Genomic DNA, 27,597 nt, shown 5'->3' on the forward strand with positions numbered 1-27,597 from the left:
AGTGCAGTTGTATATGGCTAGGCTGTGTTGGATATGGCCATCAGTGATCTGGAGTAACTCTGAAGGACGCATTAGGCTGAGACCTTCATGGATAACACATGCAATGGTGTCACGACACTGTCGGTAGAGGGGGCACTGACAGAAAGGGAATGGGAGACCACCCAGACAGAGTGAAAGCACGAGGCAGGGAGTGCAGGAATACACTGAGGCTGTCTTCCTTTCTCACAGATTTTCCCTTTTGAATACAGCTGGGGGAGATGTGTTCTCAGGTGAATGCAGCATCCATAGCACCAGGAGTGGTTCAGCTGCCTGATTGTGGGGAGAGAGGGATTTAGACTTTTGAGGCCTTGGGTCCAATTCTGGAGAAGATGGAATCTGTCCAAGCTCGACAGATCATGAACCAGCAGGATCAAGACCAATACTCTCCAAGGGGCATTTGCTAGTTCTGTGAGAAGACAGTAAGCTAGGGTGGCAGGGCACCATGATGATGGATCATCACCTCATGTCACCTATGGATATCATAGGATGAGTCATAAAATCCTGCAGTGTGGCAACAGGCCATTTGGCCCACCAAGTCCATACTGACCATCCAAAGTGCAACCCACCCCGAACCATTCTCCTACCCCTATTACTCTACTTCCCCCTGACTAATCCACTCAACATACACATCCTTGAACACTTTGGGCTGTTTAACATGGTCAGTTCACCTAACCTGCACATCTTTGGTTTGTGGGAAGATACCCGAACACCCTGAGGAAACCCATGCAGACACGGGGAGAATGTACAAACCCCAACACAGTCAGTCCCCCGAAACTGGAATCACACCCGGGTCTCTGGTTCTGTGAGGCAGCAGTTCTAACCACTGAGCCACCATGACTCCCATTTCCTATTTTTAAAGTATTTTCAACAAGTGCAGCTGTATTTCATTTAATCACTTATATATTGAACTTTACTTTCAATATTTGTTTTCAAAGACAACTGATCAAGCCAAAATTACCGCCTATGTGAATTCAGTGGATATGTGGAGAGAGATGCTGGAAATTTGTGCAAAACAGTGTGTCACATAAACTTCAAAAGGATTGACATAAAGGGAGAAACGCACAACAAGGCAAAATGTATTCAGTCGGTGTGGTATGGGTTGGAAGACCTTTGTTCTGGTCTTTTATTTCAGCAATGTTGGACATTTTAATTCTCCATTTTCTGAGAGTTTGTAACTAAAGCAGCTGTACCTAGGTACCTTTGGACCAAAGATGTCACTGTAAGTGGTGACATATAACGTTTTCACTGCACTCATTGAGTGTATGTAAAAATAAAGCTAATTCATTCCTTAAGCTAATTCACTCACTCATTCATTCCTTCATTCCTTGGAATTATCTCAGGGCTATGATCATAGTGGGAGAAATATCAGCAATCTGGCTGAGAGATCATTTTCTTGGTTTTCCCCTTTCAGTTATGCACATAGTCAGGAGTTAAAAGTGAAATTCAATCCTGCTCTCTCTCTCTCTGTGTCAGTGGTCAGATCTCCTGATCTGTGGATAGTGTGATGAGAAGGTCACAGTTTGGTGAACAACCATTAAATATCCCTGCATTGTGGGAAAAGAATGAGGTTACACTCTTTCTTATTTTTTGCAAAGTTTGTGAAGGTTTGTAGCTCAGGTTGAGGTTTAGGGTGTAGGTTTGCTCGCTGAGCTGTAGGTTTGATATCCAGACGTTTCATTACCTGGTGAGGTAACATCATCAGTGGCGACCTCCAAGTGAAGCGAAACTGTTGTCTCCTGCTCTCTATTTATATGTTTGTCCTGGATGGGGTTCCTGGGTTTTGTGGTGATGTCATTTCCTGTTCGTTTTCTACAAAATTCCATGCAAGCACTGCCAGAAACACTACGTAGGACAAACAGGAAGAAAGTTAGCCACCAGGATACACTAACACCAGCTAGCCACAAAAAGACACGAACCTGTCTCCCTCGTAGCCCTACACACGGAGGACAAAAAAATACCATTTCGACTGGGACAACACATCTATCCTGGGTCAGGCTAAGCAAAGACATGCCAGAGAATTCCTAGAGGCCAGGCACTCCAACCATATCGCCATAAACAAACACATAGCTCTGGATACCATCTATCAACCCCTCAGAAAATGAACAGGAAATGACATCACCACAAACCCCAGGAACCCCATCCAGAACAAACATATAAATAGAGAGCAGGAGACAACAGCTTCGCTTCACTTGGAGGTCACCACTGATGATGTTACCTAGCCAGGTAATGAAACATCTGGATATCAAACCTACAGCTCAGCGAGCAAACCTACACCCTAAACTCTTTCTGATTCTGAGTGCTGCCAGCCAGCATTTGTCAAAACAAACCTGACAAATGAATTTCAATTAATCTGCTCAGCACCAAGAATCTCAATCAACTGCTCAGTGGTCCAAGTAACACCCACTGTTATATTCTATTATCCACTCTTTATGAACAACTCAGAGTCTCAACCTCTTTAATTAACTGTTATTACTTTCTTTAGACTCACTTCATACTCTCAATGGCTATAAATCAGTGTTATATTATTAATATTTCATTTGTTTAGTGAAGAGCAAACTCACTCAGTGTTAACTCAAGAAAACCCAGTTAAATTGACTAGTCTTCGAACATAAACACATTTGGTCTGGGAGAAAGGTAACCACAAAAGGAGAATACATTGTAGTCTATTAATGCACAGATGAAATCAAAACAAACAAACTGCAGTTCTTGAAGCAGAAAGTATTATTTACCTTGGCTCCCAATCTGTGCCATGAAGCTGCAGTTCCTCTCTGATCTGTGGACGATTGCCACTTTCACCATTTCACTGTATTTTTCTCCCTGAGTATTTGAGGCTATGCAGTAATATTGATGATATTGTTGTTTGATTAATTGACAATGTAGATCCAGTGTATTGCTCTCAGAAATCTTTGAACCTACAGATCGGGTCCTTTCGTACCATGTGTACCGAATGGGAAAAGATCCCTGGACAGACTCACAGGAGACAGAAACTAGGTTCTCAAAACACCAGATATTTGGTGTTAAAAATCTAATTACAGGAACAGACACAGGTTCTGTGGGAAAGAAACAAATGATCAGATATTCACTGAGGATCGGAAAATCAAATAATCTGTAAATTTCAACATTTTCATCCAAGTATTTTCTTGCTGGAATCCCGACAGAGCCATGCCAATAACAACTTAATATTGCATTAATTGAGAGATTAACAGACTGTAATTGATCCTCCAAAACACTTTAGAATATATTTAAGTGATCACTTGAAGTGCCAGACCATACAAGGCTATAGGCAAAGTACTGGAACATGGGATCACGGTCGGTAGATGCTTCTTGACCAGCACGGACATGATGGGGCAGAGGTTCTCTGCATCACGGTATTGTTCAATGAGGGAAGTAGACAGAGGGTGGGGAATTATAGACCAGTGTGCTTAGCCCACGTAATGGGGTAGATGCTTGAGTCTATTATCAAGGAAGGAATATGAAGGCATCTCGAAATAAATTGTCCCATGAGTTCATGAAGGTCAGGTCATGCTTCACAAATCTTTTGGAATTCTATGAAGACATTTCAATCAAGGTGGACAATGGGGACCCAGTGAATGTGGTGTACCTAGATTTCTAAAAGGCCATTGACAAAGTGCTACACATGAGGCTGCTGAATAAGATAAGGATGCATGCTGTTCAGGATAGAGTATTAGTTTGGATCAAGGATTGGTTGACTGACAGGAAGCAAAGAGTGGGGATAAATGAGTGCTACTCTGGCTGGCAATCAGTGACTAGTGGTGTGCCTCAAAGACCACAATTATTTCCAATTTATGTCGATGATGAGGAGTTGGGGACCACATGTACAGTGTCAAAATTTGCCAGTGATACGAAGATGGGTGGCAGAGCAAAGTGTTCAGAGGACTGTGAAACTTTGCAGAGGAACTTGATACATTGAACCAGTGGGCAAAGATCTGGCAGATGGAATACAATGTTAGCCAATGTGAAGTCATACATATTGGTAGGAAAAATAGATTATTACATGAACTGAGAAGGAACTTCTTCACCCAGAGGATTGTTAGTCTATGGAATTCCTTGCCCAGGGGCGTAGTTGACACTATTTCAGTAATTCCTTTTAAAGCTAAGCTTTTTTAAAAATAAAGGAATTAAGGGATACGATGAAAATGTGGGTAAGTGGAGCTGAGTCCACGAAAAGACCAGCCATTATCTTATTGAGGGGGCGGAGCAGGTTCGAAGGGCCAGACGGCCTATTTCTGCACTTTGTTCTTATGTTGTTGTTGTTCTTAAAATTAGGAACATTATGAAAGAGAGAGGCACAAATTGGCTGAGCTGGATTGGAAGAAAGTGAGGACATGCTGATGTTCGAGATCAGAGTGGAAGAGTGTGGTGCTGGAAAAACACAGCCGGTCAGGCAGCATCCAAGGAGCAGGAGAATTGATGTTTCGGGCATTATTCCTGATGAAGGGCTTATGCTGAAATGTTGATTCTTCTGATCCTCGGATGCTGCCTGACCGGCTGTGCTTTTCCAGCACCACACTCTCGACTCTGCGCTGGATTACAGAAGCACATTAAAAGGCAGGACAGGAGATAGTCAATAGAGAATCTTTAAAGACTTATTTCATGGCACACAGCAACAAAATATTCCACTCAAGAAAGATAAATCAACCGTGGCTGATAAAAGAAAGTTAAGGATTTATAAGATTAAAACAATAGACCTAAAAAGTGGCCAAAACTATCAGAAATCTGAGGATTGGAAGTTTTTTTAAGCAAGGAGGATCTTGAAACTACAAAGGAGAAAAGAGAATACAAATGCAAACGAACAAAGAAGACATAAAGTTGAAAGCTTCTGCAGCTGTGAAAAACAACTTTTAGCAAAGAGTCCATTAAAAGCAGAGTTAGGAGAGTTAGGAGAATGGGTGACATGTTGGCACAATAGTTAGTATTGCTGCCTCACAGGGACCTGGGTTCGATCCCAGACTTGGGCGATCGTCTGTGTGGAGTTTACACAGTCTCCTTGTGTCTGTGTGTATTTTCTCTGGGTGCTCTGGTTTCTCACACAGTTCTAAGATGTGCAGGTTAGGTGAATTGGCCATGCTAAATTGCCCATAGTGTTCAGGGACATGTAGGTTAGGGGTATTAATCAGGGGTAAATGTAAAGTAATAGCCACAGAGGAATGGGTCTGGGTGGGTTACTCTTCAGATGGTCAATGTAGACCTGTTGGGCCAAATGGCCTGTTTTCACACTGGAGAGATTCTATTCAATTCTATTAATTTAACAGACCAAATGGTGAAATGGCAGAGTGGATAAATGAGTCATTTGTGACAGTTTTTATTTGGAAAATACAAAAAATCAAGTTGATTTACAAATCCAACTGACAAGTGAGAATGACGGGGTAAAGGAGATTAGTGTTGGTAAGAAGGATACACTGGAGAAATTAATGAAAGTTGGAAAATCCCCAAGAACTGATAGTCTGCATTCCAAAGTGTCGATAATGTGTTCATAGAGATAGACGATGCATTGGAGAAAGGAGAAAAATAGGAATTACTGATCCATCAGTTGTGAGGAAAATGCTAGACTGTATCAAAAAAGAAAATAATAAATGGACACTTGGATAAAAATGAATTAATTCTGTGTAGTCAGTGTGGATTGGTGAATGGAAAATTATGTTTTACAAACTTGGAACTTTTTGAGAATGTTACTAACAAAACTGATTAAGCTAAGTTAATGGATAGAGAGCATTTGAAATTTGAGAAGGCCTTTCGGACGAACCTGAGAGGAGATTTGTTTGCAAAGTTGAAGCACAGGGTATAGGACATAATGTACTGACATGGATTGATGATTGGTGAACAGATAGAAAATAGAGAGTAGGAATAAATTGAGCTTTCTCACATTGGCAGGCTGTGACTAATGGGATTCCACAAGAATCAGTAATTGGGCCCCAGCGTTTTTCAATATATATCAATGATTTGGATGTGGAACAAAGTGTAATATTCCCAACTTTGCAGATGACAAAAGCAAAGGAGGATTATGTGTTGTTAGGAAGATGCAAAACATCTTCAGGAGGATTTGGATATGCTCAATGATTGATCAGGATTTTTGGTCAATGGCCTATGATGTGCAGAAATGTGAGGTTATCCACTTTGGTAGGAAGAGCTGATGTACAGTGTACTTTTCAAATGGTGAGATGTCGGAAAGTACAGATTTGCAAAGTCACTTGGATGCCCTTGTCTATCTGATACTGACGGCTAACTTGCAGGTGCGGCAAGTTATTTGGAAGGCTAATGGAATATTAACATTTAATACTAGAGGATTTGAGAACAGGAATTGAGAATTCTTGCTTCAGTTGTTGTGTAGGATCTTGGTTAGACCACACCTGAAGTATTTTTTGCAGTTTTGATCCCCTGATCTCAGAAAAGATAATACTGCCAGAGATGGAGTGCATCCTAGGTTCACCAGACTTTAAGTTGTACATTTAAAGTAGAAGGTGATACATTTTTAATGATTAATGGAAGGAAGAATTAATGGCATTGAAGTGCTCGATCAGCCATGATCGTAGTAAAGTGTGGGTCAGGCTCAATAGGATGAATGGGCTCCTCCTGTTCCTATGTTCCCCCCAACAAGTATCGACATTGCTGGGGCACCTTGGGATATTGGAGCGTTCATGGTTCCTCCCAGATAAAACATTGATCAGACATTTCAGTAGAGATTAATAACAGAAATCAATGAGAAATGTACCATCAGATACTTCAATATGCACAGCACGTAATTCATCAATAACTTGTCTATCAATACCACAGCTGTACCATCCTGCATCTTTGATGCGAAGATCCTCCATGGTCACAACAAATACTCCTTGTGCTGTGTTATCTTTGATTGACATTCTTCCTCGCTGTCCACCTGGATCAGTTGTTCTCACCAAATATGAGCAATGGGCAGACTGACCAAGACACCAGTATTTCATGTTGGACTTGAACCATGTGTCATATCTACAATTTATTGTGACTGATCTTCCCACAGTTCCAGTGACTTTTTCGTTTGTCCACAAATTTGATGAAGCTGGGGAGACAACTTTTCAGAAATTGGAAGAAAAAATAAGTTCTTAATACAAATAAATATCACTTAATACGTTTTATCTCTGTATAAACTGCACTATATCTGTGACGTATACGTTAGGAAGTATAATCTGGAACAATAAAGCAGAAGTGGGACCTTCAGCCTTTGAAGCCTGCTCTGCCATTGAGAAGGTCATGGCTGATCTGGCTGTGTTCTGAACTTCCCTTTTCCATTTATTCCTGATCGCCCTTTGATTCCTGTAACTATATGGGCTGTAATCCTTTCGATTACTTAGAAATAAAATTGGGACAAAAATTTATGGTTACTTCTGTGGAGTTTAATTTTCTGACCATGCAATTTAAAAATCATTCATGCGCCTGCATAGACATTATCATAGTGGATCGTTTATCAAGACATGCTTGAAAAAACACAACTTGTGTAATTCAAATGAATTATGTTTCAAAAAGGTTGTAATTAAACTCAATGTATGTTATTATTGTTATTATTACCATAAAAGAACATTAAACTAAGGGTTTTTTAAATTAGTTTTGATATGAAATGATAATGGCTCTGAATGATATATTTACATTCTTCTTCATGGGGAGATAGGATGAAAGGTATCTGTACATATATGGATGTAAACATAATGTATATGTATCATTTTTAACTGATTTCAAACTGTTGGCATTTGGGTGTTGGTCACTCTTGTGACATAGTTATTGACAGGGTTATAAAAGACAACATCAGAGTGATCTTTCCAGAACAATGACCTAATCCACACCTGTCAGAGAGCAGAGAGGAGTCTGCATACCTTCTGGACTGTTAATAGATCATTGTTGATGTTGTGGAGTTTACGACAGGGTGAATAAATAGTGAATGGCTCTTGCTTGTTTTCAATTCAAATAATGATTGACTTACTTTACCTCAGAAAAATACAGTAAGCTCAACCTTTTGAGACAGGATTTGGTGGAGATCTGACTGGGATCAGAAGCAAGTATATTTTCTCAACTTAATTGCATAAGTACAGTTACTCTAATGTCAAGACTTAATCTGAGAAATTTCCAAACCTAGGGGACATCAAACTTTGTTTTGTCTGACACCTATGAGAGCAGGAATGTACTGGTTAATCAAATATTCCAGTTGATCATGAGATCCATATAATCAATGTAAAAACACACACTAAGAAATCGAAACGTAATGCAGGAGTGACAATACAGCAAGCTTACGGTATTTGAGGTGTATAACTTTGTGTGGTCTATTCAGAGTGCTGTTTCACAGCAGATAGCCAAGCTTACTTTCTTTTATCCTTTTTGTTCTTTTGTGTAATAAATCTCAGTTTTATTGCTTGATGAGAGAACAAGATGCATTGGCCAGCTCCCAAATTAAAGATTATCACATTTAACAAAAAGTTAAGATTGCCAGAAGACAAAAGATTTGAGAGAAATCACTGAATTCCAGATTTGTGATTTGGATTCTTGATCAGAAGAATTCAGGACTCTTTGCCAATGTTTTCCACCCATGACATTTCTGCAGAACTATCTGTCTTGGCGATGGAATTTGCGAATTAATGTTTGTGTGTTTTGGGATTAACATTTAATAAACTCCTTCAGGGTCATCCCCTTAAAATTTTCCTTTCCAGGAGGAATGCATGTGTTCTGAGTATTCTGGAATATCACTTTGACTGTCTGCAGCTGCTTCCGTACTGACCTATCTCCAGTCCCCTTCAGCTCTATCAGCTTTCAGGTCCACACAGTTACCTTTTAAAATTGAAAATATTAGTTTGACACCCTCTCCTCTCGCTGTCAACCTGGATAAGCTCTTGGAAGCTTCAGTTATAATATGTGATGAAAGTTTATGTTAATAGTATATTGTCCTCATTCATAATGTGTCCATAAATGTCAGAGCCAATCATTTAATTTGGAGTGTGGCTGTACGTCTTACTGGATTGACAGTGCCTCAGTGTTAGCATGATCGCCCCACAGGCAGATCCATGAGTTTGCAAATCTCTCATCGTAATGAAGAACAATTAACAATCCCTGGGTCAAATAGTCAACTTTTATCCCTCAACCAACAATCATAAAAACACATATTACCCAGTTAACATCATATTTCCGTTTGTGCAATCTTGCAGTACACTCAGGAGCTGACAAACTTTAAACATTACAACAACGACAACTCGTAGAAATACTTGCCTGTAAAGTGCTTTGAGACACCCTGTGGTTCTAATTGTCAATCTTTGTTTTAAGCTACAACATCAAGTACATTTGAAGTTCTTCTCCAATTCATTCATCATCATGCAAACTATTAAAATAATTTGAACCCGCTCAACATCTTGAGTCCAATCTGGACTACAGCAGGATTTGGAACGGGAGGGGAAGATGGTTCAAAGAATTAAAGACAGAGAAAGGAAGAGATTTGAAGTTTAACAAAGGATGTTTCAGAAATCTGGGGATTAATCAATGAGTTGGATCTCAAGGGGAGTAAACACAGGACTATTCACAAAATCACACGGGGAAGCAGTAAGAACGAAAGATAAAAGAAGTAATTCTCTGAAGGGAGAGACTGTTTAGAAGAAAATTATTGGGATTGCCAGCAATGGAGCTCTTTCTGGATAAGGACAGACTTTAGAAAATGGAAGGAGCCAGACAGAGCCAAGCTTCTCTGAGAGGGACAACATACAGAAAGTATTTTACTGGTGTTCCAGACCCCACATTCCCATTTCCCCCAGTATCCTTCAATTCTTGACTCACAAATATCTCTGCATCTTCACCAACTTCTGAGGCAGGCAGTTCTCAAAAAAAATTTCTTCCCATCTCTGGATTAAAAAGGTGACCTTGAATTTTAAACCAGTGTCCCATCAGTGGACTCAACTAGGAGAGTAAACATAGTTTTCAAGATGTACCCTCTCCCCAATGGCCTCCTTGATTGAAACATAACATCTCACTTTTATATACAGTTTCTCTCATCTTAAAGGACAGCAATGTGTTAGCCTTCGTAATCACTTGTTGGTTCCTTCAGTCTACCTTCATGTGACTCATGCACTAGAACACCGAGATGGCTCTGCACCTTGGATTTCTGTTTTGGTCTAACTTCAAATACTATTCAGCTGTTCCCAGGATTTTGAGTCAGCACCAGTGAAGGAACAGGGATACAGTTCCAAGGCAGGATGGTATGTGGTCTTACCATCAGTTTTGGAGTTCAAACTTCACAATATTTCTGAGACATTAACTTCAGTTTTGGAGTTCAGAATTTTAAAATAGCTATCCACTCTTGTTGGATAAGTCAGTGAAAAGCTTTCGTTGAAATAAAATGAAAGTAAGCATCTCTTTGTGGCACTGACTTTATTCCATTATTGGTCAGAAAGCAAGTATTTCTATTCCCTTCGTTGTATATCATTTGAAAATTGTTTATACTGTGCTGCTGTATGGCAGGTTTATAATCATTGCTGAATATTAGCTTGCTTTCAGTTCAGATTCGTGATGTATTTATTTTAGTTTGCAAAACTCAGAGACTGAAATGTCTTTGGTCAGTTCTGCTGTATCATCGCTGGGTTGAGAAGGAATTATGTTTTCGAGCTTCGAATGTAGTTTTTCAGAGCAGTCACTGAATAATTTATCTCAGCAGAATGGTAGATTGTAAACATTTCAAACCCGGTGATATTGGTTAGATATTTGTAGGGTATGAGCAAGTAAACATTGAAAACTGTCAGTTTTGTGAGTATTCATATAAGATATTCGCAGAGATCAGAGGAACTAAACTAGGAATAATCATTCAAGAGAGATGAAAGGACGTCAGTATTTGATATGGAGGGGTAATTTTTCTGGACTGGAATTGCTGTAAATTGATAGTGTTGGAAAATAGTTGAAAAATTGTTTTGCTGTGTGTTGTAAGATTCTTTGAAACTGTGTATCTGGATAATTTATGTGCTTTTAAATTTCATATTTTGTGTAATAAACTTGTGTTCTTCTGTGTCTGGATATAAAATGCAATCGGACTGTGGTCCCTCCTGTTCAGAGATGCTGTGACTCCGAGGTCATTAATTAATCCTGTCACATGGCACAATAACAAATACCAGCTTTCTGCTCAGTTCATGAATGAATTGCTGAAGAAACTATCTGAAAAACATTCCACAAAACCTCATCAGACAGATTAAAATCACTCCCAGTTATTGCCATCTCTTAATCACATGCACCCAGAAATTTCTTCTTGCATTCTCCTTACATAACAGCTGCTGTTCAGAGATTTGTAGATCACTCCCACAAGTGACCTCTTTACCCAAATTATTCTTCATCCAAACTGATTCTACTCATGATCTCTCAAACCAGGTTTATCTCTAACAATTACACCATAGTTAGGCTGGAGTCTGTCTATCACCTTAGATTTGAATTTAGAAGTGAGTTTTTGTTATGATGACAGATTTGGAAAGATTGGGTTTGTTTCTGTGGTACAAAGGAGATTGAGAGAGGATATAATTGAGGTGTATAACATTATGGAGGAATAGTTAGGGAAGACAGGAGGAAATGTTTCCCTTTGATGGAGTGTGCATTGACTGGGAGCATATGTTTAAAATAAGGGGCAAGAGGTTGTCAATGTTGTCAAGAGGTTCGTCATGGTAGACTGGTTAGCAAGATTAGACATCAGGGAACACAGGAAGAACTAACCATTTGGATACAGAATTGGCTTGATGGTAGACGACAGAGGGTGGTGGTGAAGGGGTACTTTTCAGACCAGAGGTCTGTGACCAGTGGAGTGCCCCAAGGATCTATTTTGGGTCCACTGCTTTTCATCAGTTATATAAATGACTTGGATGTGAATGTAGGAGGTATAGTTAGTAAGTTTGCAGAAGACAACAAAATTGGAGGTGGAGTGGACAGTGAAGCTTACCTCAGGGTACAATTGGAACATGATCAGTTGGGTCTAGGGGCTGAAGAATGTTTTCCTCAGTGTGTCAGAGGCTGAAGAGTGACCTTATTGAAGTTTATAAAATCTTGAGAGGCATGCATACGGTAAATAGACGAGGTCTTTTCCCTGTGGCAGTGGAGTCCAGAACTACAGAGCACAGGTTTAGGCTGAGAAGGTCAAAATTTAAAAGGAACCTAAGGGTCACAGAGAAGATGGTGCATGTATGGAATGAGCTGTCAGGGAAAGTGGTGGGCGCTGGTACAATTATAACATTTAAAAGGCTCCTATCCAGGTACATGAATAGGAAGAGTTCACAGGGATAAGGGCAAAGTGCTGGCAAGTGGGACTAGATTAGGTTAGGATATCTAGTCATCATGGACAAGATGGACTGAAGGATCTGTTTCTGTTCTGTACATCTCTGTGACTCTATGACTCCATAAGGGCCTTGTGTGGGCAAGAGGAGTTGAGGGAGATTAGCCATAATGTTGTTCAGTGATGGAGCAACCTCAAAGGGCCCAATATGCAATTTCTTCAGTTCTGCCATGAAGAGTCTCCAGTGCAAATTTCACTGAAGCCAAAATCATAACATTAATTTGGAGTGGATGCACTTGTTTAGAGCTAAAGAATGGAAGGAAAAAGATACCTTACTGATGGAGCACTGTGTATAAAATGTGTGTCATTGAGGAGCAGTGACATTGACAGAGCCTCAATATTTCAACAGCAGAACAGAAACAATTACAAACTCAGGGCATGGTCCCTCAGAGGCTTCATTACCACTACAGCCTTCAGTTTCTATTGGATAGCAAGTTGCAAGCAAAAGTTCACTTTTCACAGATTAAATATGTTTCTCTTGCATTTGTTATATGTTACTCATACTGTTGTAAAAAAATGAAGTAGGAACCTATGTTTGATATTCAGCAAGATTAATGTGCATTAGTATACATTGGTAAATATTTTTAAGATTGAATAGTATACACAAAATAGGTATAAGACTTCATCCAAACGTTTCTCTTGAGTATTCTGTGCCTGTATATGTCTCTGAGTATTTAACCATCGCTGCTGAATAGGATATACACTAGACCTACGTCAAGACTGACAATCTGACTCACCAGTTCTGACTGTTACTCACTGGGCAGTGAATGATGAATAAAATCAGACTCCACATTCTCCTTGTTAGCTGCAGATATTTTTGCAACAGAAAGCACAGTTCGATATCTGCCAGTTTGTTTCCTTGCAGAGAATTGTTACCAGAAGGGTGTTGCAGATGTAGTTACTGACATCAACCAATATGCTAATCACCCTGAGATGTCTTAGAAAATAAGCTGAAAATATAAGTGTCTAATGCTGCTGAAAAAATAAATGTATCAAGAATTAACAACTTAAGACAGTGCCTACTAACATTGGGAACACAGGACAAATGTGAGTGCGCACTCACTCAAGAAGGTGCATGCACACGTTTCCACACCCTGCACAGTGTTGTGTCATGTACAGTTCCAGTCCCTGAACAGTGTTGTGTCATGTACAGTTCCAGACCCTGCACAGTGTTGTGTCATGTACAGTTCCAGTCCCTGCACAGTGTTGTGTCATGTACAGTTCGACACCCTGCACAGTGTTGTGTCATGTACAGTTCCAGACCCTGCACAGTGTTATGTCATGTACAATTCCACACCCTGCACAGTGTTGTGTCATGTACAGTTCCAGTCCCTGCACGGTGTTGTGTCATGTACAGTTCCACACCCTGCACGGTGTTGTGTCATGTACAGTTCCAGACCCTGCACGGTGTTGTGTCATGTACAGTTCCAGATCCTGCATGGTGTTGTGTCATGTACAGTTCCAGTCCCTGAACAGTGTTGTGTCATGTAGAGTTCGACACCCTGCACAGTGTTATGTCATGTACAGTTCCAGACCCTGCACAGTGTTGTGTCATGTACAGTTCCAGTCCCTGAACAGTGTTGTGTCATGTAGAGTTCGACACCCTGCACAGTGTTATGTCATGTACAGTTCCAGACCCTGCACAGTGTTGTGTCATGTACAGTTCCAGATCCTGCACAGTGTTGTGTCATGTACAGTTCCAGACCCTGCACAGTGTTGTATCATGTACAGTTCCAGACCCTGCACAGTGTTGTGTCATGTACAGTTCCAGTCCCTGCACAGTGTTATGTCATGTACAGTTCCAGACCCTGCACAGTGTTGTGTCATGTACAGTTCCAGACCCTGCACAGTGTTGTGTCATGTACAGTTCCAGTCCCTGAACAGTGTTGTGTCATGTAGAGTTCGACACCCTGCACAGTGTTATGTCATGTACAGTTCCAGACCCTGCACAGTGTTGTGTCATGTACAGTTCCAGATCCTGCATGGTGTTGTGTCATGTACAGTTCCAGACCCTGCACAGTGTTGTGTCATGTACAGTTCCAGATCCTGCATGGTGTTGTGTCATGTACAGTTCCAGACCCTGCATGGTGTTGTGTCATGTACAGTTCCAGACCCTGCACAGTGTTGTGTCATGTACAGTTCCAGATCCTGCATGGTGTTGTGTCATGTACAGTTCCAGACCCTGCACGGTGTTGTGTCATGTACAGTTCCAGTCCCTGAACAGTGTTGTGTCATGTAGAGTTCGACACCCTGCACAGTGTTATGTCATGTACAGTTCCACACCCTGCACAGTGTTGTGTCATGTATAGTTCCAGACCCTGCACAGTGTTGTGTCATGTACAGTTCCAGACCCTGCATGGTGTTGTGTCATGTACACTTCCAGACCCTGCACGGTGTTGTGTCATGTACAGTTCCAGTCCCTGTTGGCTGTTGTGTCATATACAATTCCAGACTGTGCACAAAGCGATTCTGACTTTCACTAATGAGTCCTTACCTCTCCAAATGCCTGTACATCCTGTGTGTCTGAATCCCCTATAACAAGTTATCCACAAGAGATGTTCGGATTATCAATCTGAAGTTCCCATGCATTTCCCTGTGGCCTTTCTTAAGTAATTGTACAAGATTAGCCACACTCCAATCTCTCGGCACACCACCCACAGTTGTCGCTGATACAAATATCTGCACTAGACGCCCTAAAATTTCCTCCCAGGCCTCCCAAATGTGCTTTTGAAACACTTCATAAGATCCTGGGGATTTATCTACCTTAATGTGTTTTAAGATGTTAGGAACCTCCTCTTCTGTAATGTGTACTCTCTTTCAGACCGTTGAAAGAACCATGTAATAATTGATTGGGAAATGTAATTATCTGAGCTTGATGAGAAGAATTAAATTATATAGGAAATAGAGGGGAATATCAGTTACTGAAGGGTGCTCAGGAAAGTTTGGAAACGAGTATTCTGAGCATAAGATTGTATATCACAACACAATGTATAACAGATTAAAGTTTACTTATGGGACTAAGTTCGATGTGAGTGCACACTGTGAGGAAAAAAACAAAGGATCTGCAAAAAGACTTGGACAGTTACAGTGAGTGAATAACAAGTTAAGAGTTATGCTGGGAATTTTAATTTTGATCGTGTCAAAACAGCTTGATTATAAATGAAGGTGAAGTGTCAATATTGAACAATAATTTTGTTGCAGTGCGACATTGAAATGTTAAGTTGATGTAAATGAAAGACCATAAGCAGCTTGGTTTAAGTTCAAGACTGAAAGGAAAATGGTTTCTTAAAGAAAGAGAAATCTACATCAATTGTCTACTTTTAGATTAGATTAGATTACTTACAGTGTGGAAACAGGCCCTTCGGTCCAACAAGTCCACACCGCCCCGCCGAAGCGTAACCCACCCATACCCCTACATCTACATTTACCCCTTACCTAACACTATGGGCAATTTAGCATGGCCAATTCACCTGGCCTGCACATCTTTGGACTGTGGGAGGAAACCGGAGCACCCGGAGGAAACCCACGCAGACACGGGGAGAACGTGCAAACTCGAATTGAACCCGGGTCTCAGGCGCTGTGAGGCAGCAGTGCTAACCACTGTGCCACCGTGCCGCCCACTTGTGCAACTGAGCAACACAAAATGATATTTCATCAATTGTCCTGTAAAAAAATCATAAATTCAAGATTTTGTCACTGTGTGACAAGATCTTCCTTTCTGCCTTTACATGTCTACAGTCCAAAGATGTGCACGTCAGGTGAATTGGCCATGCTAAATTGTCCGTAGTGTTAGGTAAGGGGTAAATGTAGGGGTATGGGTGGTTTGCGCTTCGGTGGGTCGGTGTGGACTTGTTGGGCCGAAGGGCCTGTTTCCACACTGTAAAGTAATCTAAATCTAAATATTTAAGTGTCTCTCCTGTTTAAATCAGACAGTGGACTTCAACAAACATTGATTGTCGTCAGATGGTCACTCACCGGAAATGGAACAAATGAGGAGAATCAAAGTCCACATCGTTTTATTCACAAAGATCAGCTCAGTTCTTGATGTCAGTCCCTCAGCTCTTGTTTCTCACATTGAGGTAAATGTGTACTGCAATGTCTTCGACAATTTAATTGAGGAAGTGGACATAGGAAACCAGCTTCTGAAACCACACTCAACCAGATGGTGAGAACTGACCCTGAAGGGGCAGTTACAAGTCTGTTATATTTAAAAGAAGAACTAAATTAACTTTCATTAAATGAACAGAGAATTCTGAAATCAAGGTGGTGAAGAGTTCAGATGCTGAGGACAATGGTGATCAAAGCTCATTTTTTATCCTGAATTAGAATTAGGTTTAATTGTCATGTGTGCTCAAGTACAAAAGTACAGGGGTCCAGTGAAAAGTGTACAATGTTGCCATGCACGGTGCCATCTTAGGGACAAAGTATATAGTCACAAACCTTAGGGACTAAAATGGATTAGTTCAAAACATTGAGAGAAAAAAAGTCTAAAAGTTCTACATGACAGTTCTTCATTGTATATGTTAGGGAAATAAGGAGATAAAGTTAAAAGGTAGACATTACAGTCCTTCTATAGCCTGCAGTCTCTCCACGCTGGGGGATTTCCACACGTGGTCTCTCTCTCTCCCCTCACACTGAGCTGACCCCAATCAGGCAAGAAAACCTCTGACCATCATCTGTGACACGTTCCCTTCTCCAGGCCCCCCACCCACCACCAACTCCACTCCACACCAGGCCCCCCACCCACCACCCACTCCACTCTACTCCAGATCCCCCACCCACCGTCCACTCCACTCTATTCCAGGCCCCCCACCCACCACCAACTCCACTCCACACCAGGCCCTAGGCTGCTGCCACACTCTGATGTTGTCACCGCCACTTTCTCCACAAGATAAGTTAGAAACTCTGAAACAAATTTAAAAAGAAGATCAAGAAACAGAAAAAATGACGAGTAGAAGCCGGGTCGGGCGAGCCCCAGGCTGAGTCCAGAATCTGCCAACTCCGCTTGTTCCATTTTCCTATTCTCAGATGAACACCAACTGACTCATTCTCCAATGTCAGAACATTTCAACAAACAGATTTTGACAAATATAGATTTCTTTCATGAAAAGTACTCCTGCAATTCAATGTAGGATCTTTAATAAAATTTTGCTTTTTGGCGAAATGACTCCCATTGTCAGTGCTGAATAATTATTGTGACAGGATCTGAACTGATAGATGTGCACGAGAAGGACATCCTCTGCTCCATTTCCACAAGATCGAAGTAAACAAGACATGGGGTCGATTTCAGGGAGAAAAAGAAACCCAACAATGGACAGAAAATTCTGGATGAAGTGAGCTGTGATTGAGTAACTGGGAGTGAGCTTCAATTCTAAGGTGAGGATCCCTCTGGTGAACCGATTAACATGGGGCTTTGTATTCACCAGGACATGGTTGATGATGAGTGAGTCTGGTGAACTGGAATGGTGCAGTGATCCACCCACAACATGGACATGAGCCTGTCCCAGGAGGTTTCCTTCCCAGAGATTGTGATCAAAGGGCTGCATCTGAAAACTCTCAGTACAGCCTTGAATGACCCAGAGTGTACCACCCACAATATCCTGTTGATTAACACTGATGTGGGCTCTAAGAAAACTGTCCCCACCCTGCCTTTCCAGAAAGCCTGTCCACTGAACATTTCTGTCAGTGGCTGTGCAAACGTGGCTGCAGACATATTGCTACAGGTGACACAGTTCTCCCTCTTTACTGAGCTGTAGTCAATGGGTGACAGGAGGGTGTTACAGTGTCTGCAGGTATGGGTTGTGGTTTCACAATGGGCTTTCCCCACAGGCTCTGGGGTTTTTACCAGTGACAGAGGAGGCAAGTCCCAAGTGTCTACTCAGCTTTTTGAAAGCCTTTGGAAGAGTTGTGTAATGTCCCGGCTGTAACAGGGAGTGACATATTCCTGGACTCCTGAGATTTTTGTCATACAGTTCCTGGACAATGTAAAATGTTCAGTACTGTAGGAACTTTAACTCCAGTTCACAGCACAGTTTAATTAATAACTCTTCTTCTGGTCCTTTGGAATCTCCCCTGTGGATTAATCGATAAATCTTCTCTCCCCTTTCACCTGTCCTCTTTGTGATTCATAACCTACATCCCGCTCAGGCCGGACCCCGATACATCTGTCCTCTGTTTGTTCCATCCACATCCAACAATGTCCTTCAAATGGACCAGGGCCCACAACATTAGCCTCCAGCAAGTGCTGTACCAGGGCACTCTCTCTCCAATTTGCAGACAAAAGTAACTAACACTGAGTCTTATTGTACACCCATGGGTATCTATCACACATCCCCCTTGATAATATTCACACTTTTTTCTTCCAGTGTCAAATGACAATGAACATCAAACCATGCAACAAGTGTGGAAACTTGTTTTTTGCACCTCACATGCAGCATGCTGCAGACAGAAACATTTTTAGAAATAAAGTAATTTTGAGAGGAAAACTATTTTACCAGATTTACATTTTAATTTGATAAAAGTTTAAAATTATTCAGTTCTATTGAAATTAATTTGATTTGTAACATCTGGATAAATGTTCAAATTGTTTCAGAATGATAGGTGGATTTGCAACTTTCGAAATACAATGAACTGAGAAGCACACTCATTTCTTTCAAATCCTTGCCTTGTTTGCAAATATGGCAAGTTGCATTTATATAGTACCTTATGGAGCAGAGATATGGATGAGTGTCAGTTAGAAGATTCAAGGTTAGCTGGGATGGTGTTGGAATGGTTGAGTGTGGAGATAACAACATCATGTATGAGTCCAACATGTTTATTTGAAAATACAAGCTTTTGGAGCGCTGCTCCCTTGTCAGGTAGCTAGTGAGACAGGATACATAGGACACAGGATTTACAATTATAAGTTGAAAGTGTCATACAACTGATGCAATGTAACAGAGAAACGTAGATGGCCATTAAATCTTTGATCATGTAGAATGGGGATGCAGGTTTTGATTGATTAATATGTAAATCCCAGAATTTCTCTCAAGTCACTTCCCTGATATATCTGAAAATTTTATCAGTAAATAAAATAAGTGACATCTCAGCTCAAATAATGCATTACAGGGATGAGTTTAGAGTCTGTGGCCCAACTTGGAGTCAGACTGGTTTTATTTCAAAAGTAGGACTTTATAAAATATCACATTGACTGATTGTCGATAGATTGAGTGCTTTTTAACAAACTAGAATGTATCTGCAAACGCAAATTTACACCATAGATTTGTGTGTGTCTGTGTGTGTGTGTATGAAAGTGTGCATGTGAGGGAGAGTGTGAACGTGTGAGGGAGAGCAAGCAAGAGGGCGTGTGTGTGTGTGTGTGTGTGAGGGAGAGAGAGTGAGAGTGTGTGTGCGAGGGGGAGAGAGAGTGAGTGTGAGGGAGAGGGAGCGAGAGAGTGAGGGGGAGGTAGAGAGAGTGAGAGGGAGGTAGAGAGAGTGAGAACGTGTGTGTGTGACAGAGAGAGAGTGAGAGAGTGTGTGTGAGGGAAAGAGAGTGAGAGAGTGCATTTGAGGGAGAGAGAGTGAGTGTGAGGGAGAGAGTGAGAGATTTTGTGTGAGGGAGAGAGAGTGAGAGTGAGGGAGAGAGCGTGAAAGTGTGTGTGAAGGAGAGAGAGTGAGAGAGTGAGTGTGAGGGAGAGAGAGTGAGAGAGAGTATGTGAGGGAGAGAGAGTGAGAGTGCATTTGTGAGGGGAAGAGAATGAGAGAGTATGTGTGTGTGAGAGAGAGGGAGAGAGTATGTGTGAGAGGGAGAGAGTGAGAGTGTGTGTGAGAGGGAGAGAGAGTGAAAGTGCATGTGTGAGGGGGAGAGAGTGAGAGAGTGTGTGTGTGGGAGAGAGAGTGAGAGTGTGTGTGAGGGAGAGAGAGTGAGAGAGTGAATGTGAGGGAGAGGGAGTGAGAGAGAGTGTGTGAGGGAGAGAGATTGAGAGTGCATGTGTGAGGGGAAGAGAGTGAGAGAGTATGTGTGTGTGAGGGAGAGAGAGAGGGAGAGAGTATGTGTGAGAGGGAGAGAGTGAGAGTGTGTGTGAGAGGGAGAGAGAGTGAAAGTGCATGTGTGAGGGGGAGAGAGTGAGAGAGTGTGTGTGTGGGAGAGAGAGTGAGAGAGTGTGTGTGTGGGAGAGAGAGTGAGAGTGTGTGTGAGGGAGAGAGAGTGAGAGAGTGTGTGTGAGGGAGAGAGAACGAGAGAGTGTGTGAGGGAGAGAGAGTGAGAGAGTGAGTGTGAGGGAGAGAGAGTGAGATAGTGAGGGGGAGGTAGAGAGAATGAGAGAGTGTGTGTGTGAGGGAGAGAGAGTGAGAGAGAATGTGTGTGAATGGGACAGAATGTGTGTGTGAGGGGGAGAGAGTGAGAGAGTTTATGTGTGTGTGTGAGGGGGAGAGAGTGAGAGAGTTTGTGAGTATGTGTGAGGGGGAGAGAGTGAGAGTTTGTGTGTATGAGAGAGAGCGAGAGAGTGATAGTGTGTGTGAGGGGAAGAGAGAGAGAGTGAGAGAGTTTGTGTGTTGGGGGAGAGAGTGAAAGAGTGTGTGTGTGGGTGAGAGAGAGAGAGAGAGTGTGAGTAGGTGTGCCTGAGAGAGGGAGAGGGAAAGAGAGTGAGAGAAGGGTTCTTAGCGGAAGATGAGGGAACCCTCCAACCACACGGCATCAATAACGACTTCACCAGTTTCCTTATCTCTCCTCCCTCCACCTCATCCCACATCAAATCCTCCAAGATGGCACCGCCCTCTTGAACTGCCCTACCCGTCCACTTTCCTTCCCACCAACCGCTCCAGCCTCCCCTCCGACCTATCACTGTCACTCCCCACCTGCATCTATCTATCACCTTCCCAGTTACCCTCTCCGAACCCAGCAACCCTCCTATTTACCTCTCAGTACACTTCCCCTACCCGTCCCTCAGACCTCATTCCTAATGAATGGCTTTTGCCTGAAACATCAACTCTCCTGCTCCTCAGATGCTGCCTGACCTGCTGTGATTTTCCAGCATCACACTTTTTGACACTGACCTCGAACATTTGCAGTCTTCACTTTCTCCTGGAACTAAAAGAGCACCTGAAGCTTGAATGAGCACTTAAGGGTCTCAGTTGGTGGTGGGTTGGTGTTGTTGGAGCTTGGACCTTCTGATGAGATCCAAATTCAATCAAGGGTGGAGAGGTGACTGGGTTAGGTGCCCCACCATCCGAGCTAATAAAGCTCACTTGCCACCTCCAGGCCTACCACCTCTGGGCAGAGAAGATTGTGCCCAGAGGTTTCAGAGCACTGCCCCATCGTCAGGTGACTTCACCTGAAGGACCATCGCTCAGAAAGCTTGTGATCTCAATAAACCTGATGCACTATAACCTGGTGTCGTGTGACTTCTGACTTTGTCCACCCAGTCCAACATTGGCACCTCTACATCATGGCCCACAGGTTTGGGAGTGGAGGCTCTTACCTCAGCTATGATTCTGATGGGGAGAGTGTAGAGTTAATAAAATCCCACTGCTCCACAAGCAGAACCATAGGTATCAATATTTCACATAGTCACTAAAATGGTTCAGTTATTTCTATTTATCACAGTTATTAACGACAAAAGAGATGTTCCTTTCATTTCTTTGACGTACTCCAAAAATAACTTGTTTATCAAAACAAACCTTTTTTTAATCAATTGCCAGAACAGTGAACAACTAAACCACATCCTCTTAATCTCAAACACAGAGTCACACACAGAGAAGGGAAGAGCACACAGCTCTGCAGAGGGTTTGTGGGTGGGATAAATTCGGACAACAGGATTAGGCTGAGGATTTCTCTTCAAGTTAGTTCAGACATTTAGACCAGAAACACAATCTCTTTTAAAAGCTTCAGGTTGCCTACTTCCCAAAATTATTTGCTTTTCCAGTATATGGCAAAAAAACCCACTTTGCTTTGACCTTTGACATGTGTTTCTTTGTCCAAAAGCACCTGAAACTGAAGAGACAATATTTCAGAAATTTAACTGGAAAGAAATATTTAATAAACACAGATGCATTTAAAGCAACTACATTCCATCCAGTACTTGATGAATGTAATCATTAATATAAACCCTTATCAGAGCCTCAGGGTGTTTCAAATTCCCAGGGAATGAGTGAAACAGTCGGGATATTTTCTTACCCCACTGGTCGAGCTTTGGGACAATCTTGAAATTGGGTTTGTGCTGCCCGCTGTGGGCTCTAACTCCACCGTGTGTGACATCATCGAAATGTTGTCCCCCCGGAGAGCAGCCTGAGTGATAGGCCTGGATTGGAGTCGTCTGAGGATCGGTGTGAAGGAGGGTACAGGTACTGAAGGGTCCTTACTCCGACTGGAGAAGGAGGGTTTCATCCGGGGGGGGGGCGGATGTGTGTGTGGACTCATAGTGGGATCAGGGGCTGAATTTTCAGGGCTCAAAGGGCTGATACAACAAGTGACCCAGGAAGATGATGAGAGGCCACAAGTTGGAAAGGAAGAGAACTGAAGTTCAAGTTCAGCAAGGGCTGGTTCATGAGGGGAGAGAGAGATCAATGTGCAGGATCTAGAGGGCAGTAAAGGCAGGATTAATTGTAATTACACATTGTTATCATTGTATGGATAGTAAAATAACAGAAATAGTTTACAGATTGTTCTGGATGAGAGGCTTCATGAGAAAATGTTTACATTGCTGCCATATTGTGTCCCGGTGTGGAAGAGGAGCAGCCTGTTGATGACTGGATCGACTTTAATAACTTTCAGAAAAGAGACAGGGAGCAAGATACATGAATGTTTAAATGTGATGAAGGGGAGGAAAAAGAGACCTCATTGGAAGAAGGAAGCCTTAAAAAGAAAGGAGATTGCCAAACAGAGAGATGCACAATTCAGATTTCTGTCCATGAGGTATTCTGCATGAAATTGGTGGGTGATGCCCTGGAGAATTACCAGGAGATGTGGTGAGTTCTTCAAACAGATGATCTTTTATTTGCAAACAAAAGCCGTGACAACCAGAAAGTGAATTCATGATTGCCCCGCAACTCGGGGTCTGTTATTTTTTATACCTTTTAGTTATCATGCTTTCTTCGTGTTTATCAGCATGTCCAATTGTGTTCGTCAGGGCTATCTTTCTGCAGTTATGCAACAAACCAATGATGTTCATTCATGTTATGTCTACTTCTGCCACTATGGTTTTTTCTATTTCAAACTTATTCTTACTTTACTATATTGTGATTAGATATTTACTATTACATCTGATACAATGGTCTTCAGCCCTAGGTTGACCCTATTACATCATGCGAACATTTACTTGTATGTCATGTGCTTTGATTAACCTGATTATGCTGCCGTTGGTACCTAACCTAATGATACTGCCGAACTAACATAATGATACTGCCATTGTTCGAGACCCGATTGATGGAGTATTCCACAGATCCTTGTAACATTCCACCAGTCTTCATGTTTAACCCTTCACATGCCTTTATGCTCTTTATTTTCCATAGCAAAATCAAAAACATCTTGCGGGAATATTTCATGGATCTGAATTCAATGAGTTGGAGCCGAGAGTAATGCGATAATGGGAATTTTTATCTTAAGTGTTTCAAAATTTCTTGATCCTAAATGAAGAGATTGTAATGATGAACAATAATTTTATTGCAGTGTTACATTGTAATGTGTAAAACAAAGGGAATGAAAGAGATTAAGCAACTTGATTCATGTTAGACTGGAAGGAAGAAGGTTTTTTCTGTGAAGAGAAATATAAACCAGCCACCTACTTTTGCGACTGAGCCTCACAAAACAATATTTAATGAACTACACTTCAAAAAGAAATGAAATAAAAGCAAATTCAAGATGGCCTTTTTTGAGAATTTGTTACCACTCAAGTTTTCAGTATGTACTGAACATGTAAAACTTTGGTTAAAATTAAAATGATTATGCTGCTTTTTTCACTTTAAAGAAATATTTTTCGGTCCTTTTTTTATTTCATTCATAATTAATAATGCCACTCTAAAATAATTGAGAATTATGTTGCATGGGATTATAATATGATGAGGAGAATCAAAGTCCACATCATTTTATTCACAAAGACCAGTTCAAGTCTTGATGTCAGTTTCTCAGCTCTTGTTTCTCACATTGTGATAAGTGTGTAATGCAATGTCTACAAGAAATTACACACAGAAGAGGATAAAGGAAGCCAGCTACTGAAACCACAGTGAGCAGAGGTTGAAATTTTATCCTGGAGATTTTTTTCTCCTATCAGTTATGTTTAACAGAAGAACTAGATTATTTTTCATTGAAAGAATAGAAGATTCTGAAATCAAGACAGTTAAAGGATTCGGTGGTGAAGATCAGGTTGACCCAAGCTCAGTAGTTATAGTGAAATCTCAGCTGAATGACAAGTGGCTCGTTCTCTCATGTTAGAACATTTCAACAAACAGTGTTTGACAAATATAGATTTCTTTTGCAAAAAATAATCATGGAGCTAAAATAGAATTTTTTAGAATATTTTGTTTGTTTGCAGAATCTGCCTCCTGTTCATGCTGAATAATTCTTCTGTCAGCATCTGAACTCTGGGGTGTACAGGGGAAGGACACCCTCTGCTCCATTTTGACAAGATCCAAGTAAACAAGACATGGGGCCAATTTCAGGCAGAAAAACAAACTCAATAACGGAGAGAAAATTCAGGGGGAAGTGAACTGTGATGGAGTGACCGGGAGTGAGCTTCAGTTCCAAGGTGAGGATCCCTCTGGTGAACTACCCAAACTCTACTATTTAAAGAAAAAAAATGACAATTTTATTATTTACCTCTAAAATGAACATTAAACAACAATTATTTACAACTCCAAGCATCCTTTCTCTTAAAGGTTTGTTATAACAATCGATAACAATATATTGATCCAATAAAGCCCCTATTAAATTTACAGCAAAAACAATTTTCAAATCCAGAGAGCAGTGTCGATCCTCCTCTGTCTGTAGTTCTTCTTTGGTCATCTTTGGTCTTCCACTGCACAGATTTTTCATACAAAAAATAAGGCACCTTTCAGAGAGTGTTTTTAAAAGCAGTCTGTCGATGGCAGAAGGTGCTCTTTTTCTGGCTAACTGTCCAAAATGCCTGCTTTTGACACTCCAAAACATCAGATTGTCTCATTGTTGCCAAACATGAAAATTCAAGTTCGATTGGGTTTTGGTATCCCAGGGCATAATTTAAACAGACTGGTGAAATTCGAACTGCTGAGCAAAAAAGTCAGGTATCTAGATTACAGCCAAAACATTTCAACTTTAAATTTTCCAGCAGACTTTGTGACATGACAGATGCTTGCTAGCATTCACTCCCTCTTAAAGGTACAGTGCACACCTTCAAACTCATTTCAAAATCCATATCCTGGTAGACGGGCACTCAGCAATTTTTAAAAGGCCGTTCTTCTGAGACAAACAATTACAGGACCTGGAGCTGCCACAAATCCCCTCCCCCATTCGGATGGATGTCCCGTTTGCTCTCGAATGGTGCAGTGATCCACCCACAATATGGACATGAGCCTGTCCCAGGATGTTTCCTTCCCAGAGATTGTGATCAAAAGGCTGGGTCTGAAAACTCTCAGTACAGCCTTGAATGACCCAGAGTGTGCCACCCACAATATCCTGTTGATTAACACTGATGTGGGCTCTAAGAAAACTGTCCCCACCCTGCCTTTCCAGAAAGCCTGTCCACTGAACATTTCTGTCAGTGGCTGTGCAAACGTGGCTGCAGACATATTCAGATGACATATGACATCCTGCTCAGGACATCTGTCCACTGTTTGTTCCATCCACATCCAACAATGTCCTTCAAATGGACCAGGACCCACAACATTAGCCTCCAGCAAGTCCTGTCCCAGGGCAGCTCTCTCTACAATTTGCAGACAAAAGTAACTAACACTGAGTCTTATTGTACACCCAAGGGTATCTATCACACATCCCCCTTGATAATATTCACACTTTTTTTTTCCAGTGTCAAACGACAATGAACATTAAACCATGCAACAAGTGTGGAAACTTGTTTTGTACACCTCAACTTCTCAAAATGGACAGCACAGTGGTTCAGTGGTTAGCACTGCTGCCTCACAGCCCCAGTGACCTGGGTTCAGTTCAAACCTTAGGTGACTGTCTGTGTGCAGTTTGCATGTTCTTCCTGTGTCTGTGTGTGTTTCCTCCAGGTGCTACAGTTTCCTCTCACTGTCTGTAAATTCTGTATCCTATGATCCTACTCCTCTGTACCTGACAAAGGAGCAGCACTCCGAAAGCGTGCACTTCCAGATTAAACTGTTGGACTGTAACCTGATGCTGTGTGATTTTTAACTTTAAATATGTGCAGGTTCGGTTGAGTGGTCATGCTAAATTGCCCATTGTGTTTAGGGATGTACAGTCTCAGTGGGTTAGCCATGGGAAATGTGTGGCTATGGGAACAGAGTGGGGTTCTGGGTCCGGTGGGATGTTCTTCAGCTGGATGGTGCAGACCAGATGGGCCAAATGGCCTCTTTCTACACTGTAGGGATTCTATAATTCTCAGTTACATTCCTCATTGACCAGGAACCTGTTTAATGGAATGAACCCAAACTGAATGTGTGTTCGTTTACAATGAGCCATTCACATGCAGCATGCTGCAGGCAGAAACATTTTTAGAAATACAGTAATTTTGGGAGGAAAACTATTTTACCAGATTTAAATTTTCATTGGATAAAATTTTAAAATGATTCAGTTCTATTGAAATTAATTTGGATTGCAATGTTTGGGATAAAAGTTCAAATTGTTTTAGAATGATAGGTGGATTTGCAGCTTTCTAAAAGCAGTGAGCTGAGAAGCACATTTATTTCTTTCAAAGTCTTGCCTTGTTTGTGTGTTTGAGAATATGGCAAGTTACACTAATATAGCACCTTCAAAGATGTAAAGCTGGAGCAGAGATATAGATGAGTGCAAGTTGATGTATGGTGGAAGATTCAAGGCCAGCTGGAATGATGTTGGAATAGTTCAGTGTGGAGCTCACAACATCGTGGATGAGAGCTCTGTTGGACAGGGAGATGGATGGAGTCAGTGGCTAAGGAAAGGTGATTGTGCTGGGATAGAGACAGTGGCTTCAATCTTCAGAATTGTCAGGTATAATTTTATTGAAGTTGTGAAAATGCAGAGACAAGCACAAATACAGCAGGTAGGTATGTCAGAGACAGTCCTTAAACTGGATCAATGGGGATGGAGGCATCAACCATCACTATCAATC

General features: G+C 41.5%; 1 protein-coding gene across 1 annotated transcript in view; it reads right to left on the reverse strand.

Annotated features, from left to right (window-relative positions):
• The window catches only part of LOC140467120 (polymeric immunoglobulin receptor-like), a 63,817-nt gene extending 47,417 nt beyond the window's left edge, over nucleotides 1-16,400 (reverse strand). Inside the window, exons 1-3 of the mRNA XM_072563186.1 lie at nucleotides 16,337-16,400; nucleotides 6,770-7,102; nucleotides 2,769-3,089 (exon numbers count right to left, since the gene is read on the reverse strand). Coding sequence (XP_072419287.1) covers nucleotides 2,769-3,089; nucleotides 6,770-7,102; nucleotides 16,337-16,373 — 691 coding nt within the window. The 5' untranslated portion in view covers nucleotides 16,374-16,400. The remainder of the gene's footprint in view (nucleotides 1-2,768; nucleotides 3,090-6,769; nucleotides 7,103-16,336) is intronic.
• Between the last annotated feature and the right edge of the window lie 11,197 nt (nucleotides 16,401-27,597).

This window comes from Chiloscyllium punctatum, chromosome 45 (genome assembly GCF_047496795.1).
Source record: "Chiloscyllium punctatum isolate Juve2018m chromosome 45, sChiPun1.3, whole genome shotgun sequence".
NCBI classification, from domain to species: domain Eukaryota; kingdom Metazoa; phylum Chordata; class Chondrichthyes; order Orectolobiformes; family Hemiscylliidae; genus Chiloscyllium; species Chiloscyllium punctatum.